The sequence below is a fragment of the Vulpes lagopus genome, chromosome 14 (assembly GCF_018345385.1).
Source record: "Vulpes lagopus strain Blue_001 chromosome 14, ASM1834538v1, whole genome shotgun sequence".
Classification (NCBI taxonomy): domain Eukaryota; kingdom Metazoa; phylum Chordata; class Mammalia; order Carnivora; family Canidae; genus Vulpes; species Vulpes lagopus.
Window position 1 is genome coordinate 17,267,050 of NC_054837.1, and position 25,985 is coordinate 17,293,034.

At 49.3% G+C, this 25,985-nt stretch overlaps 2 protein-coding genes across 5 annotated transcripts in view; both read right to left on the reverse strand.

The window, feature by feature from the left end:
* Nucleotides 1–7,209, reverse strand: part of MYO18B (myosin XVIIIB) — a 256,479-nt gene extending 249,270 nt beyond the window's left edge. For both annotated transcript variants that reach the window (XM_041729151.1, XM_041729150.1), the window contains exon 1: nt 7,064–7,209. The gene's annotated coding sequence lies outside the window, so the exon portion shown is untranslated. The remainder of the gene's footprint in view (nt 1–7,063) is intronic.
* A 7,317-nt stretch (nt 7,210–14,526) lies between these two features.
* The window catches only part of GRK3 (G protein-coupled receptor kinase 3), a 127,201-nt gene continuing 115,742 nt past the window's right edge, over nt 14,527–25,985 (reverse strand). For all 3 annotated transcript variants that reach the window (XM_041728575.1, XM_041728576.1, XM_041728577.1), the window contains 3 exons: nt 24,746–24,882; nt 21,973–22,086; nt 14,527–20,584 (listed from right to left, as the gene is read on the reverse strand). In XM_041728575.1, coding sequence (XP_041584509.1) covers nt 20,423–20,584; nt 21,973–22,086; nt 24,746–24,882 — 413 coding nt within the window. In that variant the 3' untranslated portion in view covers nt 14,527–20,422. The remainder of the gene's footprint in view (nt 20,585–21,972; nt 22,087–24,745; nt 24,883–25,985) is intronic.

Below are 25,985 nucleotides of genomic sequence, written 5' to 3' on the forward strand. Positions count from 1 at the left end.
GATCACCCATTTATTATGAAAGGATAGAAGTCAGGAACAGCCAGATGGAAATGATGCACAGGGCAGGGTATGGGGAGAGGCGGCTCCCATGCCTGCTCCAGGGGGACCACTCTCCCCAAATTTCCAAAAACCTCACCAACCCAGAAGCTCAAAACATTATCCTTTTGTTTCGTTTTTTGTTTTTGTTTTAAGATCTTACTTATTGGAACGTCTGGGTGGCTCAGTGGTTGAGCATCTGCCCAGGGTGTGATCCCCGGGTCCTGAGATGGAGTCCCACTTCGGGCTCCCCACAGAGAGCCTGCTTGTCACTCTGCCTATGTCTCTGCCTTTCTCTCTGTGTCTCTTGTGAATAAACAAATCAAATATTTTTTTAAAAAATAAGATTTTATTTATTTATTTCACACACACACACACACACACACACACACACACACACACACATGAGGGCAGGGGGAGGGGCAGAGGGAGAAGCACACTCTCTACTGAGCAGGGACCCTGATGTGGGGCTCGATCCCAGGACCCTGGGCATGACCTGAGCTGAAGGCAGACACATAACCAACTGAGCCACCCTGATGCCCCTATCCTTTTCGGGATTGATGAAATCATTGGCCATTGATGATTGAACTCATTCTCTCCCCCCTCTCCTGTCTCAGTGTCAGGGGTGGGTTCCAGCCCTCTAATCAATAATGGTTAGCTCCACTGGCAAGCAGCCCCCAACCTTTGGTAGGGGGCTTTGGTAGTTTTCAAAAACCATGTCATTAGCATAACAAAAGACACGTTAGCAGTCTCAACAGTTGGAATTCTAATGATTTGGGGAGCAGGGAGCCCTGAACTGAGGATGAAGACCAAATATATATGAAAAATATATTTTGGTCATCTCAATATTGCAGCCGGGTCAGTTAAAATCTGCCAAAGCTTTTGCACAGCAGTGGCTGAGAAGCTAGCCGCTCCCCTCCAGTACCCCTACCCCTTGCCTCTATCCCCAAATCAAGCAGTGAGTGTTTCTTGGAGAAATGATTAGAGAAAAGTCTTGTCCGTCCAGCACATCATCACTCTCCTCTCCATATCTTTGGTTGCCCCACTGACCTAGGCTGGCCACACACCCCTGCCAGCCACCCCACATGTTCTGATGAGATGTTAGACCTCACAGGTGGGCCTCCTGGCCTCATGCAGGGTTGGCCCATAGTGTTTCTCCCTCCTGGCAGCCCAGCGGATCTGCAGTTGGGAACTGCCTGGAGGGTTACATTGAGAAGGATCCCACACTAGTGGAAAAGCATGTGGTGACTGACTAGTAATGCCTGCTGTGAGCACAAGAAGGGTTAGGGGTGGTGCCTCTGCCAAGTATTTGCCATTTGCAGCCTAGTGTTCTCCCGGCCACAGTGAAGCAGGAAGCTGGTCATCCTTCTGCTAGGGGGGCTCCGCTGACTGCTTTTAGGGTTTGAGTGCCCCACCAACCGGGTATCTTCCTACCCCTGCTGTGTTGCTATCTAGAGCTATGTTGCCCAATATAGCAGCCACTAGCACGTGTGGCTGGTTAAATTTAAATTATTTAAAATGAAGTTAAATGAAAACATCACCTTCTGGGTCACACCAGCCATCTTTCATATGTTCAGTAGCCACAACTGGCCAGCAGCTACCATACTGGACGGCACAGATACAGAACATTTCTATCATTGCAGAAGTTCTATTGGATCACATTAGGTTAGACCAATGGTTTTCCGGAGGTGTGACTGCGCTTATCAATGGATTTTTGGTTGTCACAACTAGAGTGGGGGCAGCTGCTACTGGCATCTAGTGAGGAGAGGCCAAGGATGCTGCCAAAACAGACACAGAACAGCCCTCCCACCCTGCACCACTCATGGCAAAGAATCATCCAGACACAAATGTCAATAGTGGGGTTGTTGAGACACCCTGATCTAAAAAATCCATATTGAGTGGAGAGAAGCAAGGGCAAACTAGTCTTGCTTCGAATAATAAATAGCAAAGAATAATAATAAGAAAAAAAAACCTGACCTGTTAGTGACAAAAGAAAAGAAATTCTTGGATCTATCACCACCTAGTAGCTCTGGGCCCTTGGGCAGCCACAACACTCTCTGATTCTCAATTTCCTTGTCAGTAGAACTGAAATACCCACCTCCCAAGGATTATCAATGGGTTCATCAAGGTCATGAGTGTGAATGGGCTCTGTTATCTGTCCAAACAGCATGGGGTAATTTCCTATCTGAGCTCCTGTTGTTTATTTTATTACATGAGAATAAAGATTCCGTCTCCAGCAGAAAAGCAGAGTCTCATTTCATTTCAGCAGAAAAGCAGAGTTTCATTTCATTCTGCATGCCACTGGGGCACTTCAGCCTCTAAATGTCACTTCTTGATCTGTAAAATGGGGCCAATCACTCATGCCCAAACTCACAGGAATATCCAGCACCAATGAGACATTTAATCCCACTGAGCAACTGCCTCTCTCTCTCTCTCTCCCTCTCTCAACTCAACAGTTAATCCGGTTGCCCTCCATGAAATTGAAACTCAAACCCCAGCTGGTACCCATGAAACAGCTGAAAACGCATTTGGTCTTTTACGGGCTGGGAAAAATTCTCTTGGGACCTCGAAATTCCTGTTTCCCTGACCAGGGAAACGTATTGGCCAGGTATTTGGGGAGCCCAACTTGCAGATTCCTGGGGACCTTTTGATAATTCTCCAAAACTGTAGTTCTTAAAAGGAATGAAGCATTAGAGAGAGGCTTGGTGCGAAGCAGAGCAGAAAAGGAAAATCACGGAGCTGGGTGAGTCATGTCCAGGAGGAGGTGATTCAGATGAAGCTGAGGGTGCCTCTGGATCCTTCAGACTGAATGAGGTGTGTGTGTCTGTGTGTGTGTGTGACAGAGGGACACACAAAGACATCTGTCTTGAGTGTTACATAATACCTCCCTCTCCCCCTGCTGTGAGCTCTTATCCCAAAGACCTTGTTTGGTGACTAAGGATCATACTTGTTGCCTCTGTTGACACAAGACCTAAGATTTATGTTTTTTAAAGATTTCATTTTATTATTTTAAAAATATTTTATTTATTTATTCATAGAGACACAGAGAGAGAGAGAGAGAGAGAGAGGCAGAGATACAGGAAGAGGGAGAAGCAGGCTCCATGCAGGGAGCCCTACGTGGGACAAGATCCTGAGTCTCCAGGATCACATCCCGGGCTGCAGACGGCGCTAAACTGCTGAGCCACCGGGGGTACCCAAGATTTTATTTATTTATTCATGAGACGCAGAGAGAGGGAGAGACACAGGCAGAGGGAGAAGCAGGCTCCCTGCGGGGACCCTGATGTGGGACTCGATCCCAGGACCCCAGGATCATGACCTGAGTCGAAGGCAGACGCTCAACCACTGAGCCACCCAGGTGCCTTTGAGGCTTGGAGGATGATGACAGAGAAGGCTTTGAGGGTGTGGGTAACAGGGACAATAGGGTTACTATTCCCAATATGAGGAGCCCTAGGCTGGTCCCCAATGCCAGCCGTGATGGCAGGGACTGTTCAAAGCCCACTGCTGGCACTGCAAAGCTGTGTGTTCTTGAGCAAGTTGTTTCCCCTCTCGGTGCCACAGACGGGATTGGATCTGGTAGGACTCGGGGTCCCTCCAGTTGTTTCAAACCCACTTGCTCCATTTTGCAAATAATTCAGTTTTACACAGTCTCACGCGGTACAAGGGTACCATGAAAAGGCGGGGAGGAACCCTAAATGCATGTCACAAAACCAATCTGAAAAAGCTGCATGCTCTGTGATTCCAAGTTTACGGCATTCTGGAAAAAGCACGAGTATGGAGAGAGTAAAAAATCAGTGGTTGCTGGGGTTTGGGGATGTGAGGGATGCTCAGAAGGAGCACAGAAGACAGTGAAGATGCTCTGCATCATATGGCAATGGCTCTGATGGATCCACGTCAGTATGCATTTGCCCCGACCCCTAGAATGTCCACCACCAAGGATGAGCCCTAATGTCAACCAGAGACTCTGGGTGATGATGACATGTCCCTGCAGCTTCATCCACTCGATCAGATGTCCTGCTCTGGTACGGGATATGGATAGTGGGGCCAGGCTATAGATGGTGGGGACATAGGGTATGTGGGAAACCTCTGTTACCTTCCTCTCAGTTTTGCTGTGAACCTAAAAGGACTCTAAAGTTTGTGGGGCGCCTGGGTGGCTCAGTGATTGAGCGTCTGCCTTCAGCCCAGGGCGTGATCCTGAAGTCCCGAGATGGAGTCCCACATCGGGCTCACCGCGCGGAGCCTGCTTCTCCCTCTGCCTGTGTCTCTCATGAATAAATAAATAAAGTATTTTTTAAATAAATAAAAATTAAAAATAAGGTTAATGAAAAAAATCAATGGAAATTATTATGACATTGTATACTAACTAGCTGGAATTAAAATAAAAACTTAAAAAATATCAAGGATAGGTCATGTACCACAGCAACGAACTACCTGCTTACAAGGGACCATTCCAGGGAGCCAGAGTGGCTCAGTTGGTCAAGTGTCCTGACTCTTGGTTTCAGCTCAGGTCATGATCTCAGGGCCATGAGATCAAGCCCCGTGATGGGCTCTGCGCTTAGTGTGGAGTCTGCTGAAGAGTCTCCCTCTCCCTCTGCCCCTCCCACTCATGCCCATTCTCTCATTCTCTAAAATAAATAAATAAATCTTAAAAAAAAAAAAAAAAAAAGGACCATTCAGACAGTTGTTTTTATCCACTAGGTGAGCCAGGCACTAAAGGGCTGTCTCATCATGGCCTAGTAGAAACAGCTAGAGTTCCTGTTCTTTCAGCAGGCCAGGAAGTCCCTTCAGCTTTGGGGCCTCCTGTTCTCATCTCTAAGTGCCACCAGAAGGGCTAAATCTTTTTCCCCTGGATGACACTGGCCCTCAGATATTTTGCAAGAACCTGGCCTGAATAAAGTCCTGTGCCTGTCCTCCCTGTTCTTGCAACTAGACGCTGACTTTTTTTTTTAAAGCTTTTATTTATTTATTCATGAGAGAGGCAGAGAGAGACACAGGCAGAGGGAGAAGCAGGCTCCCTGCGGGGCTCCCAATGCTGGACTCCATCCCAGGACCTGGGCTGAAGGTGGTGCTAAACCACTAAGCCACCCAGGTGCCCCTAGGCACTGACTTTTGACAAGGGGAGGGGGCTTCTGAGCTGCCTCCTCTGTGGCTTTCTTAGCTCCCATCAGAGGAAAGACAGGTCTCCAGCTTGGGTGGGCACCAGGACGGCCTGTGAGGTATGAAATCTGTGGCTTTCTGGGCTCCTGTCCCCAAGACTATTCCATAGGTCTCAGGCAAGCTGGGGCATCTGCATTTGAAAGGCCCGCAGGTGGGGCGCCAGGGTGGCTTAGTGGTTGAGCAACTCCCTTCAGCTCAGGTTGTGATGGGGGTCCTGGGATCGAGTCCCACACTGAGCTCCTGTGCGGAGCCTGCTTCTCCCTCTGCCTCTGTCTCTGTCTCTCTCTGTGTCTCTCATGAATAAATACATAAAATCTTTTTAAAAAAGAAAGAAAGAAAGAAAGAAAGAAAGAAAGAAAGAAAGAAAGAAAGAAAGAAAGAAGAAAGAAAGAAAGAAAGAGAAAGAAAGAAAGAAAGAAAGAAGAAAGAAAGAAAGAAAGAAAGAAAGAAAGAAAGAAAGAAAACAGAAAAAGAAAAAGAAAAGAAAAAGAAAAAGAAAAAGAAAAAGAAAAAAAAGAAAAAGAAAAAGAAAAAGAAAAAAAGAAAGAAAAAGAAAGACCCGCAGGTGAGGCCAATGCCCTGCACTTGGAGAAATGTGCAGGCCCAGAGCCTGGGTCCCGGAAGACCGCTCGGGGAGAGCTGCAGCCAACCCCCTCAGGTTTGGAAGGGGACACTGTAGCAGGGGAGGGACTTGTCTGAGGTCACCGAGTCAGCGGAGCCCGAGCTGGGCTACTCAAGGTGACCAGGCCTGTGTGCAGGTGGCACCAAATATTTATTCATCGGTGACAGGCAGCCCCTCGGAAGTCAGGAGACCGATCCACTCTGCCCTTCCTCCTCCTCCTTCCCTCCCCAGCCCAGGCCTCCTGTTTCTGTTATGTTCCAGAACCCACCTGTAGCCGCCTCGACGCAGCCAGCTCACATCGGGGGGCTCACCTCCCCGAGCCCACACTGACCCATTACTCAGAGAGCACACAGCTCCGGCCAGAAGCAGAACAACAGTCCAAGAGACCACCCCCGTGTTGCACACTCACAGCCCGAGCGGGCGCTCAGCCTCCGGGAGCCAGTGCCTCCAACAGGGCAGGTGGCTCCCCGGCCGGCCCCAAAGGGAAAGTAAGAGCCCGGTTTTCCAGGCCCTGGGGGATGGACGCCCGGGGCTCTGGTGGGTCAGGGCCAGACCAGGGGCTGGGAACCGGCTGGGCTTCCTCCCGCAGCCGCTTCTAGAAGCACGGCCCAGAGGGCCCGCCCGAGCCACCGGCCTGCGCCGCAGCTGCTGCGGGCCTCGCACTAGCTCCCGGCCCCTCCCGGCCCCATCACGGGGGCCCCTGAAACGTCTCCATTCAAACAGACGCCCGGTGACCCACGGCCACTGAAAACACCTCCTGGGGCCAGGGATCAAGTCAGCACTGCAGGAGACGCCAGCCTTTGTCCCCACGGCATCCCCTCCCCCAGCACACATGCTCCTTGCAGCACCAAGCCAGCACCCAGGCCGAGGCTGGGGGACCTGGGGGTGGACACGGGGACCCCCGGCAGGAATCGCTGGCAGTGCAGGGGAACCCTGACCCCCAAACACGTGTCGGCTAACATTGCAGCCAGGGTATCCTGACCCCCAGTGTATTTTTAAAAATGACCAGCCGACAGCTGGGGCCCGGCAGGCCATGGGGACCCTTAGAAGAGTCCGCTCGCCCCAGCATTTTGCTCTAAGATCCTTCCACGAAAGACCCGTGCTTTGTGAGTGGCCCGTTCGGGCGATCGGAGGCTGCGCAGCCGGAGAGGACCCGACACCCACCGCCGCCCCAGCCCCCAAAAGCACATTCTGGAAAATTATGCCCAGTGGCTCGCAGGGTGCCCATCGTAAAACCTGGTCCTACGGTACCTTTCTCCGCACGAGGCCACGGGTCACGGGAACCACCCTGGCCCGAGAGATCTCTCCGGGTGGCAGCGCAGAGACCCCACCAAGTCTGGACGGCAGGGGCGAAGGAGAAATGTCAGGAACACCCCCACCCACATCCCCTTCCCTGCCTGCTCCTCCCCGTCCTCCCCACACCCTCCCTCTGCGCCAATGTGATGGCAGCAGCTGAGCCGACAAGTCATTTCTAAAATTAGCCGGTGAGCCCCAGGTCTGGCCAGGAGACGGCTGCCCGGGGTGGCCGTTGACCAGGCATCGGACGGCATGGACATATTTGGTGGCGCGGAGCAGGGGAGGGGACAGCACATTCTCCCTGTCATCCCTGCCCCCGGGCGGGCCACACGCTCCCGCCTCTGCCTCACCCAGATAACCGGAGGCCGGGATCGGGGGAGGAGGGGAGCCCCGCTCTGCATTCCGCCTGGACGCTTGGAAAAAATAGCTGGAGCCAGTTCTGGTGCCTCTCGGTAAACAATCAATGCACGAAAACATGCGTCACCCGCCAGACACCACCTGAGGGCTTTGCTGAGCTCATTTACTATTCCGGACAGCCCTGCACGAGGCAGGGGTTTCCCCACTCTCGCTTGACAGATGGGGAGACTGAGGCACGGAGAGGTCTGCCAACTTGCCCAAAGCGGTGGAAAGGCAGGATTCAAACCCAGGGAGCACGGTCTTAAATGCGGCATCAACAGGATGCTGTAAAGTATAAAAAGTACCGTGTCCACTGCCCAGGGGGAGAAAAGTAAGGGCCTCGACAGGTTAAGCTCATCCTACAAGTCCGCACAGCTAGCCGGGTGCTCAAATCCAGATCTTTCTTTCTTTCTTTTTTTAATCCAGATCTTTCTGATCCCAAAGCCCACGGCCATTCCATTCAAACGCACATGCTGCTTCTCTTACAAAACATTTTAACCAGTAGTCCATGTTGTTCTATCCCTGTGGCTGATGGGGCGATGTAGTCTCAAGGTATGTACTTCCTTCTGGGTGGAAAGAGAAAGAATGAAGAAAAGAAGAAAGAAAGAAAGAAAAGAAAGAAAGAAAGAAAGAAAGAAAGAAAGAAAGAAAGAAAGAGACCCAGCATTTTATAAAATTCATAAAGTTTATAAAATTCAGCATTTTATTTTAAAGATTTTATTTATTTATTCATGAGAGACACAGAGAGAGAGAGAGAGGCAGGGACACAGGCAGAGGGAGAAGCAGGCTCCATGCAGGGAGCCCGACGTGGGACTCGATCCCCGGTCTCCAGGATCACGCCCTGGGCTGCAGGTGGCGCTAAACCGCTGAGCCACCTGGGCTGCCCAAAATTCAGCATTTTATTGGAATTTTATGGAAATTTTCTTTGGACTATGAGACGTGAACCCACCCCCTGGGGCTAAAACTAGCTGGTGCCCTTCTGTCCTATTCAATCTTCCGTATCCTTTCATGGCCGTGAGTCCTACGTGCTGGGGTGGACCTGCAGAAATGACTCCAGGCCTGGCCGGGGGTCTCCGCCAGCCTCAATCTGCAGTGACCGTTAGGATGACTTGAAGGGCACCGGGTCCCAAGGGCACCTGGCATGTCTGCTTCATTCCCCTGGTAACTGTGGTGCTCAAAGGATTGCTCTGCCCACGCTATGACCTAGGGCAGCCCTGGTAAGCAATATTTTGTCACCGGGCTGAGCATTTGCCTCCAGGTCTCCAGGCTTTGTTCCCCAGGTGGCAGGACAGGACAAGAAAGTGAAGGCACTCTTACCAGGGCCCCCGCAAAACTGGCCCCTTCTGGGCCTTCTGGAGTAGGGACAGTCCAAGCGGCTGTAGGTCCTCTGGGACCCAGACCAGGAACCGAGAGCCTGCCCTGGGGCAGTCAGTTGCCCCTCCCGAGACCGGCCTCGTCTGCAGCTGGTCAGTTCTGCATCCACAAAATGGCCAAGGGGTGGATTGTGATATTTTGTTTTTTAATGATTTTATTTCTGTGTGTGTGTGTGTGTGTGTATGCACTGGTGTGGGGGATGGGCAGAGGCAGGGGGGAAAGCAGACTCCCGGCTGAGCAGGGAGCCCAACACAGGGCTCCATCCCAGGACCCTGAGATCGTGACCTGAGCCCAAGGCAGACACTTAACCAACCGAGCCACCCAGATGCCCCTCGGTTGTGATATTTTATTGGGACGACTGACTTAAGCCTCCTGGTCATCCTTCTTTTTTGAGTAGGACCCTTGTTGGGGGCCCATCTCGTTTGTTGCTGGATCCCACATTCTATTCATCATCTCCATACAGCCTGAGAGTCGGGGGGCCCCAGGCACCCCATCTCACTGCAGGCCAGGTGACTGCTTCTGCTTGGCTCCTGGTGGCCGAATGCCATCACCCAGGCCCTGGCCTCTCTTCCTTTGGGCTCCTATCATCCCTACTATTCTCAGAGAACCGTGTGTGTGTGTGTGTGTGTGTGTGTGTGTGTGTATGCTGATAAACTGGAGAAAAGTCCTGTGCATCTGAGTGTTGTGGGGCAATCATGAGAATCCCCCCCACATGACTACCGCGGTGCCTGTGTGTGTCACAGTCCCCAGGGGGTGAAGGGGAACTGACTCTCTGTGTCTGTGTCTCTTTAAGTGGCTGGTACACAGTAAGTGCTCCGTAAATGTATATGGAATAAATAACCAAATGTATGGAAACTGGACCAGAGCAGGTGTCCCAGCACCCAGTCCCACAACCTGCATTCTCTAGACGTCTGTCTGTCCATCTCTCACCAGTCTGTGGTCTCCCGCTCATCCCGGTCACCCAGCACCAGGCCAGGCACCGAGCACCAGGCCAGGCACCGAGCAGGTGCTCGTGGAATCTCTGGTGGACACAGTAGCTGGTGAACAGAAGACGACAGCCCGGAGTGTAGAGGTGGGAGGGATCTCCGTAGAGGGACCCCCGAAGCCCACCCGGTGCCCAGGGTCTGGAGGTGGGGTGTCTACAGAGTTCTGGGTGTCGGGAAGGGCACAGGCTTTGGAGCTGGGCCCCATCCTGATCTTGAAGAAGTGGCTTCACCTCACTGGGCCTCCGGGTTCCTGTCTATAAAATGGGGATCCTGATGCCACTGACTGTCCCTGTCCCTCGTGGCCCACGGTAGGTGCTTAGTGAGTGTTTGTTGAATGACGAATGACCAAACATAGATCTGTGAAGGCCTTGCCTAGCGTGGCACCGGCTGCCGTCTCTCGGGACGGCCTTGCGGTGTCCTCGGGCCCTGTGGCGGGCTTCGCGGCCTTGCCCAGGACAGGCCCCAGGTGTGCCCACGTCTCTATACTCTTTAATCCCTTCCTCCACCGCCTACCTCAGGAACTGTAGCATCTCAGCCCCCACCTCGCGCTAGCCATGCTCAGAGGAGCCGGGCTTGTGGTGCCCTTGCCAGGGCGACAATCCTGCAGCCCAGGAGAGCGGCCCCGGATGCGTACATCCTCCCACGGCTGGCCCCAAGGCCCATTCTCCTGGCGACAAGCCCCGCTCCGGCCCATGCCTGTTGGCTGCTGGTGCTGGGCTGTGACCCCCCCCCTCCCTCATCGCCTTCCCGGCAGGGCAGGGTGGGACGTCACCCTAGCTGCAGGCCTGGTGGCCAGGAGTGTGGAGGCGCAGCCCCCGATGGGACCCTGGGGTGCCACTGCACCCGCCTCAGGCCAGCGGGACTGGGGGACGCTGTGTCATCGTAGGAAGGAGTAGAACACGGCTGCCGCCTTGGAGGGGTCAGAGGAAGCTGGAGATCCGAGATTTGCAAGGGCTTCTGCTCGGGTGTCCCCCTCCCGTGTGACAAGGTCTCACTCTTTCCCAAGCAGGGTGTGCCTTGGTAAAGCAGACAGACCTGCCCGGAGCTTAACCACCTTCGGTGCCCATCTGATCTGATGACTCAGCTCTGGGTCTGCTCCCCGTTTTCTTTCCCTCCCACTCGGGATGTGGCCCTCTTTGCAAGCCACCAACGAGGCCCTGACTCACACTGCTTTCTGCTGGCAACTGATTCCTCTGTGCTTCTTACGATCTTTCCCCAAAGTATTCATTAGGCTTAGCAATAGCCACCCAGTCCCACCGTCCAGGGTTCCCTCTCTCCCACTTTTCTTAAACGCTTTGCTGCCCTAAAAAAACACGTAGACGGAAGCATGCTCAAAGTGCATATGTTTATTCAGGAACAGCAGAAGGATTGCAGTTCAGGCCAAGCAAACAGTCTCGGGTTGCAGGTGGAGTGGGGGTGGGGTCCAGGGCTTGGGGTAGGTTGTATTTATGGGCAGGAATGTAAAGAAGGGGCTGTTCTGTGAGGGTCTGTTAAAATCAATGACAAATGGACACCAGCTCTGAAAACTCCCCAGACAGACGACACCAATCCAGCCACACAGAGGTCCACTCAGCCTGCTTCGGGAGACCAACAGGACCTGCGTCACCTCTGGTTCACACCTCTGGCAAAGCGTCCCAAGGTGGAAGAGGGGACAACCTCTGACCAACGCCTCATCAGCCAAGGAAATTCCAACACTATCTGTCTTCTGTAAATCAGGCATTTATGGAAAATCAGTCTCTCAGCCTTAAAGTTTTATCTTTCCTGGGAGCATGTGCACGAGGCTCCTTTTCTGTGTTCCAGCTCTTAGATTGCAATTTTTTTCCCAGCTCGATAGGACACAGCAGCCAGTGCATCCCTTCCCACTGGGGTGCCACCCCCACTCACCCCTGTTGCAAATTTGAACGCTGGAAGGGCCCCTTTCTTTGAACTAGGGGCTTTCTATGTTCCACCTACTACCACCGGTTCCCATCTGTGACCAGGGCCAAGCGGGCAGTGGGTGATGCAGCCCCCACACCCTACTTCAGCACCTGTTTTCTCCTACCGCACCCGGGATGAACACTGCAGCCTGGTTTCCTGGGGGAAGTGGACTCTGAGAATTTAATGAACAGAAGTTCATTAAGGAGTTCTCTTGGTATCTACACCTATGGAAGGATGGAGAAATTAGCATTGGACAGAGGGAAATGTCTAGCTGTGACGACGGCCCCCAATAGCCTCAGGAAACCCCACTGTGACCTATTGTGTTCCCAAATTGGGACCAAGATGGCCGGGGCCTTTGTACTTCTGTGTCAACCAGTCACTGGACGTGGGCACCCTGGGAAGGGTGTGGTGCTCTCCGTAGCTAAGGCCTCCCTCAAGGGGAGACGGCTGAGGGCCGCCTGAGCACAGATAAGAAGTCCTCCACTGAAGGAGGATCCAGACAGCACGTGGCACTGTCCACCACAGACTCCCTGGCCAAGGTCATCCATGCCATACCTGGCAAGATAGAGGGACTCGTGACCAAATCCAGCACCAGGGCTGCTACCCCTGGACACAACGCTCCCACGCTCACCCCTGCAGTCACTGGCCAAAGCCGTGGGCAAAGTCGATGCTGAGATGAGGGAGAAGTTCACTCGCATGGTGTTTCATGTCCCCAGCCCCACTGCATCTCCTGGATCTGACCCGCTGTCTAGAAAAATCTGTCCAATACATTGACATGAAGAAAGAAATGAAGAGGTACCAGAGGAAGCCCTGGGCCACATGAAGAACCCATCCCCTTCTTGCATTTTTTTTTCTAAGATTTATTTATTTGAGAGAGAGAGACAGAGGAGAGCGTGTGCATGCGAAGTGGGGAAGGAGTAGAGGGAGAGGGAAAGAATCTCAAGCAGACTCCATGCTCAGTGCGGGGTCCCACGTAGGGCTCAATCCCAGAACCCTGAGCTGAAATCAAGAGCCAGACGCTTAACCAAACGAGCCAGCCAAGTGCTTCGCCTCCCGCCGCCCCCTGGAATTTTAACACTAACACCTGCTCCTCCACCTTCAGGGCTGGCATTACCTTCAATACCACTTTGTCAAGCTCATTTCCTGGCAGCACAATGAGTCTGGCCACAACAAACACATGGCAGGGCTCATGGTCCACGCAACCGCCCAGGAGTTAAGGGCTCTGGCTACTAACCCCGGCAACAACCTCTCACCTTTGTGGATTCCGTGCCCCAACTCTGACCCCAACACACTGAGAATGTCCCATCATTAGCACCAGGGGTCCTCAACTGGTGGCGGTTTTGTTCCCCGCAAGGCATGTGTGGCAACGTCTGGAGGTATTTTGGGTTGTCAAGACTGGCTAGTAGGGGGTATGCACTGGCATCCAGCAAGTAGAGGCTGAGAAGGCTGCTCAACATCCTACAGGGCACAGGATGGCCCCGCTGGCGCCCCAGATGACCAGCCCCAGACATGCTGGGCTGAGAAACACTCTTCTAGGCGGTTCCCATCCCAGGTGCCTGAGGAAGGGGAAGGCCTTGGGTTCCTGTCTTCTTGTCCACATCACGTACATAGGGCCAGAAATGGGAAGGAAGGGCTGGGGAGGAAGGCTGGGAGGGTGAGGTTTAGAGAACTGGGTAGCAGTTATCCGTGAGGCAACGTGGGAGCAACCATGGGACACGGCAGGCACTTCCTTTTTGCTCCCAAGTCCTGCCTAAGCCCCTCACATTTACCTTTAGTTGGAAACCTGGAGATTTTGGCTGGAATGGTCCTTCGGGCTCATCTAACTCAACTTTCACAATTCAGAGGCAAGAAAACGGCAGAGCAAACAAGTTGCCCCAGAGGCCGGCTGGGCGGGGTGCCCAGGGTTGACCCCTTCCAGGCCCCGAGGGGGGACAGGCCTCCAGCGGCTCTGGGGACTGGCTCTCAGTGAGGTGGCACATCTGACCAAAGGCTCCACTGCACCGCCACCCTCTGCCCATGGAGCTGACCACCCACCCCACAGTCGGCCTCCTGTCAACTACTCAGAGAAATGGTTTTCCAGCTGGCAGACGCTAGTACATTCCAGGGAAACCAAAGAGCTACATGAGTCAATCCTGCCTGCCTTCTTTCCTGAGCCAGGGCGACACAGAAGGGGCTTCCAGCTCAAGGACAGGAAATACCCAGCCTAGCCTAGACCCGACGGTCCCCAAGCAGGCAGGTCTGCACAGGCGGCAGGGATCCCGGGGTCACCACCTCCTTGGGTTTCTGGTTTAAACTGACATGCACCCCGGGGTCTCTCAGCTGGTCTCTGAGAGAGCAGGGATGGAGAGCGAGGGGTTTGCACTTCCCTGAGGGAGTCCAAGGGCACCCTGGGAGCATGCTGGGGGGGGCGGTGTAGCCTAGGCTAACTGGGGAGGAGATGGACACCCCTCACCCCAGGGGCTGTCACTGGCTCTTTCCCTACAATATGTCTTGCAGGAGGCACAGGCAGTTGGGCCTCCAAGCCCCCGAAACCATGAGGTGGGCTGTGCTCCAACAATCCACAAAATCCGAAGGAATGCAGGCTGGCTCTCCCTTCCTCTTTATAAAATCAGTCTCTGCATGGATTGTCCTCAAAACTGGGATTCTTTAAAAGGAGTCACTTCCTGATATCTCAGCAGCTTGATAAAGAAGTGCAGGTTTTCACTGGAGGGGGTGGGGGTGGGAAGGACAGCACACCCAAGTAGGTATCTTTGTACAGAGCCTTTTTATTGAGATTTTATAGAAGCAATTTATCAACAGAAGAAACCAGCCTAGCTGCTCCAAAATAGCCGTGAAAGACGGTGATACCAAATGACAGTACGTGCCCCGCACAGGGTGGGTGACCGCAGGCGTGGAACGGCGTCTCCCGAAGGATAGGACTTCCAACGTGCACTAGTTAAGTGTGTACTAGGAGAGGGCTAGAAACTTCCACTGGCACAATCAATGCAAAGAGACACCAAGACAAATGATCATTTTATAGGTACAACATCTAGATTGACAATACCTAATTCACCGGCTTCACCTCGTAGGGCAACGCGCAAGAGAACACGGATTTCTTTCTTAAAGGGTGTGACAGGTTGCCAAGAATATAGTGAATATGTTGCCACATTGATGGCTACCCAGTGAGGAAGACAGGGCGGAGAGAAATGTCAACACGTGAGGAGGAACCCCCTCTCCCAGAGACCGGTCATCCATCCTAGCTCACAGAAATCTTTGAGGGTCCGTCCACTCAAGAATAGGGCCTCTGGCCAAGATTTAATCACATACGAGGGCATTAGCCTTTAGGACCCCATTTTCCAAACCATTTTGAGACAGCAAGGGGTGGGGGTGGTTACGTTCAAATGCGCTCCTCCTGGAAGGGGTGTTTTTAATCACGGCTGGCCACTTGTAACAAGTGCTGAGGACCGACCTCCCGTTTAGTACTTGATAAATCAGGTGCAACAGTCGAATCTCCTGGCGATGGCAGGACGGATTCCAGGGATTTGGCATAATCAGAGTAGGAAATGATGCTCTGCAGGCGGTTCTGGGCTCCAGAACGATGCAGAAGGGCTATCTATCTACCTGCCCTGCTGGCTTAGACGATGCTGTGGCTTTAACATTGACATCAAGAGGGAACCCCGCCGAAATGTGTTTGAGATTCTTTGATAATGCAGCCAGTCTAAAAGCAAGCATTTGGGGGTGCCTGTCAACAAGCAGGAGACCTTCTGAAGAGGTAGATGAAAGCAGTATTTCTCGGCAAGGTGGCTGTCAGATGTTGCCCAGGAAGCGCATACGTCTCAGCACAGACCAGAGGGTGAGCTTTTGTTGCAAACAGTCCATGGCAGTGAGGGGAGATGTTCGCCCCACAATAATGCTGTGCGCATCATTTCCACTTTATGAAACACAGAAAGGGCTGCCGTCTCCTTAAATAACAAACTATACAAATAAAAAGGAGCAGAAAGAAGGAATGTTTCTGATGACAACAAATGTAAGGATTCAATAAATAATATAAAATGCTTTTGTGCTAAAATAGAACTCTGTTTTTTAATATATGTCGTTTAGCAATCTTTATGTTACTCAGAAAAAGCCAAATCTACTGTGATTAGTTAAAACATAGAAAAATACGATTTTACAATAGAACTTAAAAAAATGGCCAGTGTTTAGCTTATAAACCACATATAATATATACATCCTGGGATATAATCAACTGAGACACGGGGAATTAAATTTCAAGTCCTTTTGTAATTATGAGTGCATGGTTAGAAATAGTTCTCCATTCCCTACCCTTACATGAAAGACGTTTTTATATTAGGACGAAATTAAATATGGAAGCAGAGTTACCAGTTTTCAGAGATGGTTTTGAGATTGTGGTGTATAGGAGAGTTTACTATAAGAATGGGAGTTGCTGAAACTTTAAAACACAGTTTCTGTTTCTGCAGGTTTTTGATGAAATGCATATACTGTTAACTCATTTTCTGTACGGAGTACATGTGTATGTTTAAATACAGGTAATTTAACATTTGGGGTGCTGCATTTACCGATCAGCGCCCCCCGGCCGCGTCAGTGAGTGGCTGGGCATTAGGCAAGGTGGGGAAGGCATCCTTGTCCCTCAGCTATAAAAAAGCAGGTCTATTGGTCTTTGAGGCTGAAAGAAATCTAACATTACGACGAGGAAATGGTATCATTTCAGAGTTCGGTTTTCATAAATTCAACAAGAAAATAAAAACCTCTTTGAAATGTGGCCTGGGTAAAAAGAAAAATTTGATATTCATATGAATTTATAAGTAATTGATTAATTCAGACATCTGGAGTCAACCTTTCATGGGAGGGAAAATCATGGTAGATCTTTAGGAAGAAACGTTTTCAAAATTTAAACTGCTAAAGCTCACTCTACAAGTGAGCATGGCTCAAACAGCAAGCAATGTGCTGTTATTCTGGGGGTCTTCTTGCGGCTCCAGGGGATGAGCGATGAGGTCTGTGGCTGGCCTCAGGGCCCCAGGCCCCAGATCCTGTGCCTGGCCCTCCCGGTGGCTGCGAGGCACACACAGACAGGTGTTAGCTCTGGGTGCTGGGTGCCTTCCTGGAGGGTGCTGGAGGGTGTGCAGGGCCCTGATGGAAAGCCGATGGCCTATCCATAAGTTCAGCAACTCTAATTGAAAATAAAGTGACTATATCTCACGGTAATTACTATTCAACTCCCATTGTAAGGAGGAAAAGAATTAGCCAACTTTATTTCCTTGGTGCTTGGTGTAAAGGGAATGGCTTTTTCACCTGCAAGTTAATGCTTTCCTTCCTTCGCCCCATTTCTACCACTGTTCTTGGCTGGCTGGCACTCGCTCACCCATCCCTACAGCCCATGACTCCCAGACACCACCTGCCACAGACTCTGGTGAAGCCCACCTCCTCTCTGGGCACAAACGAGTTGGTCCTCAGGGGTGGGGAGGAGGTAAGTCATCAGCCATCTCTGAATGACCCAGAAACACTTCCCTGAAAAAAATTACTGAGGGAAAAAAAAAAATCTATGTATGACTAAGTCCTACAAAGTAAGTCTTCTCTTACATCAGCACATTTCAAAGTACATTTTACAGATTTACATTATGTGAGAAAGGTCCGACTCTGAGAATTTGTTTCTCTTCTTGATATGAAAAACCATTGAAAAGTCAAACACTGTATTGAACTGGCCCAACTACAAATTCCAAGTGAAATTTTTTAAATCATCAGAGAAAAACCACACTTTGATCTTTTTCATGGAGTTAAAACTCACTGTCAATTGGTAAAGGATATTTTATAATGGCCAGTAAGGGCCTTAAAACAATTGTTTCTAGTATCCATATGGAATATTTCAAATCACACATCAGGCTAGATCTTGTGGTTGCGTGTTGTGGCGGTGGTGGCCTTTCTTGGGCAGGATGTTTGCTTTCCTTCACCTCTGGCCCTACTTTTTCCACACAAATTTTGAAACTGTAATGTGTGCAGATTGGCCAATCAGAGGCATGAGTGGGGAGACATTTGCATTAGCAGCGAAGCAGCTAATTTCTAAAAGTTTTGCTGAAAAATCATACTGACATGATAGTAGAGGGAAAAACCATGACTCCCAATGCCATGAAGGGACAAATGCACCAGAGAGAATATTTTAACTTAAAAAAATAACCTTGGAGTCATTAAAGTTTTTAATTTCTTCCATCTATGTTGGATAGCAGCTCAAAGCCATCTTAGAGTCTTCAGACTTTGCTTTATTAATTCCCTTGATTTATAGAATCAAGACATTATAGCTTTACAAAAATAGTATCAAGTTTATCTTCTTTGAATGAGAAAGTGTGTGCTGAATTTTGTCCTTTTTAATGTTCTAAACGTAGGGAGGGTCAAACATCTAAGAATGATGTAATGCTCTTAAAACTCTCTGAAATAGCCAAGTATACCAAGATCTCTACACCAGTGGCCTTCGCTGGCCATGCAGGCACAACGTGCTGGCACAGAAGGGTCCCAGAAGCGCCTTCCGTCTGGCAGCAGAGACGCTGGCCCTGTCAGAATGGCTGCGGGGACAAGTGTAGGCAGAAGCCTGGCCACACAAGACGCCAACACTGGAAATTAGGTTTGAGGCAAAAGTGCTCTCAGGATATTTCCCAATTTATGTTTCCTTTCTAAAAGACAGATCAACCTCATGTTCCACTCCAGAGCAAAAATGCTATCTTTCAAAGAGCTGCAGGTTGGCCTGGCCAATGTCCTAGGTGTGAAATGGCAGACGCTAAGCCCGGATCCTGAAGGAATCTGTGCCCTTCTTGACAGGACAGCCTCGAATGTCCCGCAGAAGCTTGGGACACAGCAATTTCTAACCTGCAAATGCTGAGCGATGGGAGCTGGCAGTGGAGGGGGTGACAGCGGTGACAAATGTCATTAACCACGGCCGCAAGGTGCTCGCCCTTTACGAGGAACAGCTACTTTTCTGTTGCTAGTGGTTTTTTGGTTTTGGTTTTTTAAAAAGCAGAATGTGAACACTGTTCTTCCCTTTTAAACCAGGGGGATGCATGTAAAGAGTGCATCTGTCCTCCTCTACTGGAAATAGAGTAGAACGTGGATGTTAATTTAAACCTCAGCTAGCAGTTGAGATGGAGAGTCGACCTCCAGATTTCTTTTCCAAAGTGACTCTTATGAAATATAAAAACTTTCAGTAATTATCTTCCAAACTCTCAAAATATAATTTCATTAAGAAGTCCTCACTTTCTCAAAGAACACAGTGCACAGAGATTTGGAGCCACTAAAAATATCGAGGGCAGGATGCAGATAATGATGATGTTAAGTTATTTATATTGTTAGTAGTTGACTTAGAAACATACAAGATGGCACTAAGAATAAGACAAATATGTGGACTTTAAAAATTATTGTTATTGTTTCTAGTCTGATGACAGAGAGACTTCACTGGTAAACACACTGGTTCTTATAGCCCGACATTTATTGGGGGCGAGAAAAGGGCGCAGAACGCATCGTGGGAGAACAGACTGTGAAGAGAAGAGAAGATGCCCCAGGGATCAGGCAACCGGCCTGCCTGCTCCACTGCTGTCACGCTGTGGGACGACCCACCCAGGGCCAAGGACCACTCACTAAGGACCGGTGGAGGATAACATGAAAGTCAACATACACGGTTAACTCATTTCAATACATTCATTCTTCCGCATTCTTTTGTCAATAAAATTCATTTTAAATTATACTACAACGTGAAACAGAGCAATTCTTTCCTTCCTTTATGCATCCATTACGGATATGTGTCCCAAGGATAGGCAGAAGGAACCAGAACGACTGTATCCTAAAACTGCTTATTGTCAGGGCCCAGGACAGACTCACCCCCAAGTGTCTGTGCACACCCAGACATGTGAAAGTGCAATTTGTTTATTTGACAATTTCTGAAAATCACTGTTGCCATGAAAGTTAAAACCCCACTGCCTGTCCTTTGGAATCCCTGTAAAGCCTTCCAACGACCCACTGCTGAACGCCTTCGGTGACGGATGACTCCCCACCTCTGCTCCCTGTCAGAGGCGGGCAGGTACCTGGATGCTGTCGCTCACACAGTGGGGGCCCACGTGCAACCGTCTCAGAAAGTATCTTCAGCTCGCAGGCCGGGGCCTCAGGAAGTCGATGCTGAAGTGCACGGCTGACCTCCCATCCGGTGGTGTTGGAGTGGACACGTGCGAGCCCCATAGGCGCCACAGGGCAGTGCTCCGGCCGTCCAGCCTCAATGCCATCAGGGGCTGCACTCCCACTTGGCAAGTCTAAGATAGGTTTGATATCAGACATACAAACTGAAGTGATAAGCAGGGATCATTTCAAGTTTGGAGGTTCATGTCCACCCAAACAGGTGGGGAACAAAGGGAAAGAACTTTTGTTTCTTCAGTAGTTTCAAGCGGAGACAGATGTGATGCGCAGGAGGCACTGGAGGCTGAGAGGCCAGTCCCGGACCCCGAGCACAGTCACAGCTCCTATTAGGAGCACCTCGGTGTCCTGGGTCCTCCCCACCGTGGAAGGGCCCCAGGAACAAGTGGACAGAACCTCTGACCCTCAGACTTCTCCAAAAGGCTCCATGTCAAGGGCTGAAAGGCCCAATCTCCCCAGCACCCTCCTGTCCTGGGTGTCAGAGGCCGTTGCTGCTCCTGTGACAGAGAGGAGGCTTGGACAGCTCCACCACGCTGGACCGAGACTTGTTGAGGAACTTGGGCGCGCGGCGCAGCAGCCGCTGGGCCTCCGTAAAAGTCTCGGTCAGCTCCTTCTTCCACTGCACGAGCTCAGGGTCGCTCTACACAGACACACAGAGGGACAAGTGGCAATGGGCATGACTGGCTCACCTCTGGCAAGGAGCACACCACCCAGATCTCTCGCCCACGGCGCTCCGCTGAATTGCGGGCCATGTGGGGGCTTCCTCCAGGGCCCCCTCCAGGGAGCAGGACAGCTGGCAAGCCCCGCAGGGATCCCTCGCCCCCACCCTGAGAGGCACTACCTGTGATCCATTCAGAGATTGCCTCTGATTTCTGATCCCTAAAACAACTCAAGTCTATATGGTAATGTCTAAGGAGAAATTCTGACTAGTGAACAAGCACCTTCACATGTACAATGTAGTGGTGAAGCTACTGACACACATTCTGGGTATCTCCAACTCATTTCTCTAAATATGCTCTCATGCACACACACACACACACACACACACACACACACACCCATACACACCCATATACCCCCCAAACTGCCTCCATCTAATTGCACACATGCACCCTACAACCACCCACACAGGCACTTGTGCATACACATACCCCATACACCTCAACACTCTCCCCACCTACATGGATACACATGTACCCTACAACCACCCACATATATACATGTGTGCATATACACACCCATGCATACCCACACCCCACACACCCCCCCAACACTCCCTCCACTCCCATGTACACTCACACACCCTACACTGACCCACCTCTATACACAGTACCCTACAACCACCTACATGCACTTACATGCACACATACCCCATGTATACCCCCCACATGTACACACTCCCCCATGCACATGCACTCACACCCACTACAATGCACCCCCTATGCAACCCACACCCCCACATGTACACACACACACACACACACCCATGCACACCCACCCACTCCTACTACACACGCACCCTCCATGCACACCTCCCACATGCACACACACACACACGTCCCCCCTATACACACCCACATCCTACACTCTCTGCCCTCACACACCACAGTACCCCAAAGGAATTAAATTTGGGTACAATAGAACTTTGGAGAGAGGAAGATGGCATTTTCCCTGAGAGAAGTCACTGGTATCTTGTGTCTCCTTAAACATCCAAGCCTCAAACACCAACATACTGAAAGATAGGAATTGGGAGACGAGCTAACAAACAGGCCCATGCCACGCACCAGGCAGAGCTTCCAGACAGGGCTCAGATTATTCCACATACTTCCTCTCGTGCCATTTTCTGCCATTCACTTCTGTAAGTGACCAATAATCTGCTGAGCACCTTGTACCCTGGGGCTTCCCTGCTAAGTCATAAAGGCAGGGATTCAAGCTCTCCATACCTGGGGGGCCATCCTCACTGGGTAGGAATACATTTGCTCTAACTTTCACTTGGGGGAAGATTTTTTTAAAAACTGAAAAACTCACCTCACATTGTAAGACAAATTGCTTCCCTCCTTTTATCCTCAACAAAATACACTTTTTGTCTTTAATCTGAGTTTCCTCCACAGACAGAATTTGTTCCATCGTCAGTAAATTTTGCTAGTCATAAAAATAAAAAAATAAGTTACTTCACATTATTGCCTTTCTTAAGTTAAACTAATAAATAATACAGAAAACTATCAGCTTGGAAAAAGTAAAAAGAAAAAATCAGCCTTTTCCTCTCTTTGATGATATTCTAGAAGTGAGAGGGAATGGCTACGAAGGGACATGCACAAAATTCAAATTATGGCATCTCGAAGGAAATGGCAAAGAACGGAATGTCTCTGTACAACAACAGCACAGCTGTTCCCTTGGCAACAGAACTGATATCTGAATGGCTGTGACTTGCACGTGTCCTTTCTGTGTTGCACACTTGTCTGAATTCTATGGACCAAGTTGTGAGGAAACAAAAAAAAGTGCTGTATGACTCATATGTGTGAACGGGGTATGGCTAAATTTCTGGCGTGGCAGCTCAGGAAAGGTCTGGCAATGTTGGCTTGTGAGCTAATGATATTTTGAAAAGATCAACAGGATATTATAAACACAGGTGACACCCTTAAAAGATGGTCACGCTAGGTCTATAACATGAATGCTTGAGGTGAATGATATAGAGTCATGAGGACCTTACCATTTTATGTTTTTTTTTGATAAATACTCCAGGACTCCTAAATGAAGAACAACACTGTCATAAATGCTCACGTTTTCTGTTTCCTGACTGATACCTACTAATCCATCCATCCATCCATATACACTAGGTATCTCTCACACAGAACACTGAATGCTGACTGTTCAAACCAAGCTAACCTATCATACCTGATGTCTTAAAAAAAGGGGCAGATTTCCTAAGTTTTCAAATATCCTGAAAAGTGAAGTAATTTCCTTTCAATGTGCACCAGGGTGACTGTCTAGTAGGCAGCAGAGTACAGCTGGCCCTGGAAAAACATGTGTTTGAACTGTGTGGGTCTCCTTCTACAGGGATTTTTTTTTCCCCATAAAGACAGTACGCTTCCATACAGTTCCATTCTGTAAATGTATTTTCTTTTCTTTGTGATTTTTTTAATAATACTCTTTTCTCTAGCTTATTCTATGGTAAGAATATAGTATATAAGTCATGTAACATGCAAATTATGTGTTAACGTGCTGCTTATGTTATCAGCCTTCTGGTCAACAGCAGGCTATCAAGTAGTTAAGGTTTTGGGAGAGTCAAAAGTTACACATGTGTTTTTGACTGTGTGAGGGGCCAAGACCCTTGACCCCCGTGTTATTTAAGGATCAACTGTAAATGTGTAATATGCCCAGGGCCACTTATTATCAGGAAATACATTATATAATAATAATATATATGAATTATAATTTGGGTGCTGAGTTTATACATTTGTAAAATACAATCTATATTATATAATATTATGTATTATATAATACTTACCAGCACCTGAGTTACAACTCAAGAGCCCCCCTCAAATAAACTTATTAATAGCAATTCACAGCCTAGATGTATTAGTTTGAGAAAGTGACTTCCATGGCACTAATAATGGTGAGAAGTCTTGTTTATCTGAAAGGAATGTGCCATGCAGTAGCAATCACTCATAATTAAATATCAGCTTTACCAATGGGGATTTATTATTTTTATTTCTTTATTCATTTGAGAAAGAAAGAGAGCATGTGGTTGGAGGAAAAAGCAGAGGGGACAGGAGAGGGACAAGCCGACTCTGCAGAGTATGGAGGCCAAAGCGAGGCTCAATCTCAGGAGCCCTGAGATCACGACCTGAGCCAAAACCAAGACTCAGGTGCTTAACCAACTGAGCCACCCAAGGTGCCTCTTTACCAATGAGGATTTAAAAACACATTCTAAAGTCAGAAAAAACAAGATTAGAGCTTACTACTTTCTACACTTCTCACCACCCAACAACTGACAGGCAATATTCTGACATATCCAAGACTTGACTGTGTTTTGACATTTGGAACCACCATCGCCCTGCTTCCTTGGCCCCAGATGACCAGCCATTCCCTCCCCAAGAAGAGAAGCATACCTTTTTCTTGGTTTGCTACCTCTAGATAAGCCCTCCGCTCCTCACACAGTAGACGCTTAATAAATGCTGCCTGCCTTGTGTAAAGGGACAGTGCAGATTCGAAATTTCTTCTTATCTTGTTCACAAACATTAGCCCTTGAGAAAAGGACCTCAGGGGGGGAGAGGTATCTTCCTGCCTATGGTATGGAAGTCACACTTTTCCAACAAAACAGAGACCAAAGGAAGTGTGGCTTGGCAACCTCACCTCTGTGCCCAGAGTCACGGCTTACATCACTTAGTTGATTTGAGCCTGACGAGGGGAGGCCACATGAGGGAAGACTGAGCACAGGTGGACCTACAACCATCTAGCCATATTATAGATGTCAGATCTTCTCTGAGCTCTGGATTGAAGCACCTCTGTCTGACTCCAAAGTCCTGGATTTTTTTCCCCCCTCTTTTGATCTCCTTGACTTTCTCTGGACTTCTTCAAACCTGTATTGACCTCACATCCTATTCTGAGATGTTACAGAATCCTTCCTTGGCTCTACGTTTAAAAGTTGAAGTTTGGATAACAAAATCTCATATGCACAAGTTAAAATAGATACCCACAGCTTAGCGGGATACTTTAGAGGCCACGCCTGCAATCTGAAAGAGCCATGTGACATCGAGTATGCTGGAAGTCCATGCTGGTAAGACCATTTTCAACTTACCCGGGACTCTCCCTCTCCTCTCCATTCAAGTCTGTTTGGAAAGAGGTAAAAATACCGACGCTGCCACTGAGTCAGAAATGGGTTCCCTAACTTCAGCATGTACCCATGCATGATACAGTCCTTTCCCAGAGCGTAATCTGAGGAATATAATATAACCACGAATTAAATGGGCTCGGACACAGGTTGTCTACATTATTCTCTGGAACAAACAAGAAAGAATTACACACTCTTTGGAAACATCAAGTTTTTATGAACGGAACACGTCACGCAAACCACTATTTCCGTTTTGAGACACAGGTGAGCTGGGGATCGGAAGAGGTCTCTTCGGCTCTGCTAACATACTGAATGGCTGTTTCTCAACATTCTGATACATCTGTGATGGTCCCTTATCACACAGAGAGGGCAGAGCTTTGTTCCCAAACTATTTTTTCAGTATGTGTAATAACAGGAATTGGAGAGTAGAGAGAAATCTCGTTCAAACAATGCTCAATGTATCCGTGTCTTTATGTGGGACTGGGGTTCTCCTCTCAATCCTATAAATAATAGTAAGGGGCTTATCAAGCAGCCAAGGTAACACAAGGCTCAAAACTGTTTATTCCTTCAGTTATATTTATGCCTCAAATATACGGTTAGGTAGATAGACCGAGCTAATTCGCACTCATGTTGAGTCCTGATCATATTGTTAAAGTGAAGTGCTATCTCTCCTTTTTCTCTTTTTAAAGGTAATTTGAAGTGGCTGGCTTTGTTTTCTTTAAAGCCTTTGGATATCATGCTAAAATCATTCATTCACTCCTTCCCTCATTCAGCTATTAAGGGAATGTCTATTGCTGGACATGTTCTGGGCACTCTGGAATCATCAGTGCTATATGACCAGAGACAGAACTCCTGCCCTCAGAAAGCTAACGTTCTATTAGGAGACCCAGACGATAAATAGATCAGCAATACCTACATTGTGCCACATACAGGAGGGCAAAGAACCAAGGAGAGGGGGGACAAGGTGATCAGGTAGGCTCCTTGGAGTTGTCATTTTAATGGGAAAGTGTTTGTATGGCTAAAGAATATGGAAGACAGATGCCTTGCAGGTTTGCTTCAGAGACCTAAGCTTAGGCTGTACTGTTCTATAAGATGACTCCTGAGATCTTCAACCAAGATCCACAGATGCCCAAATCAATCACTTGTATATGAAGATAAATTCATTAATTTGCTAGGTGCTCTAATTGAGGTGCTAATTAAAAGGATA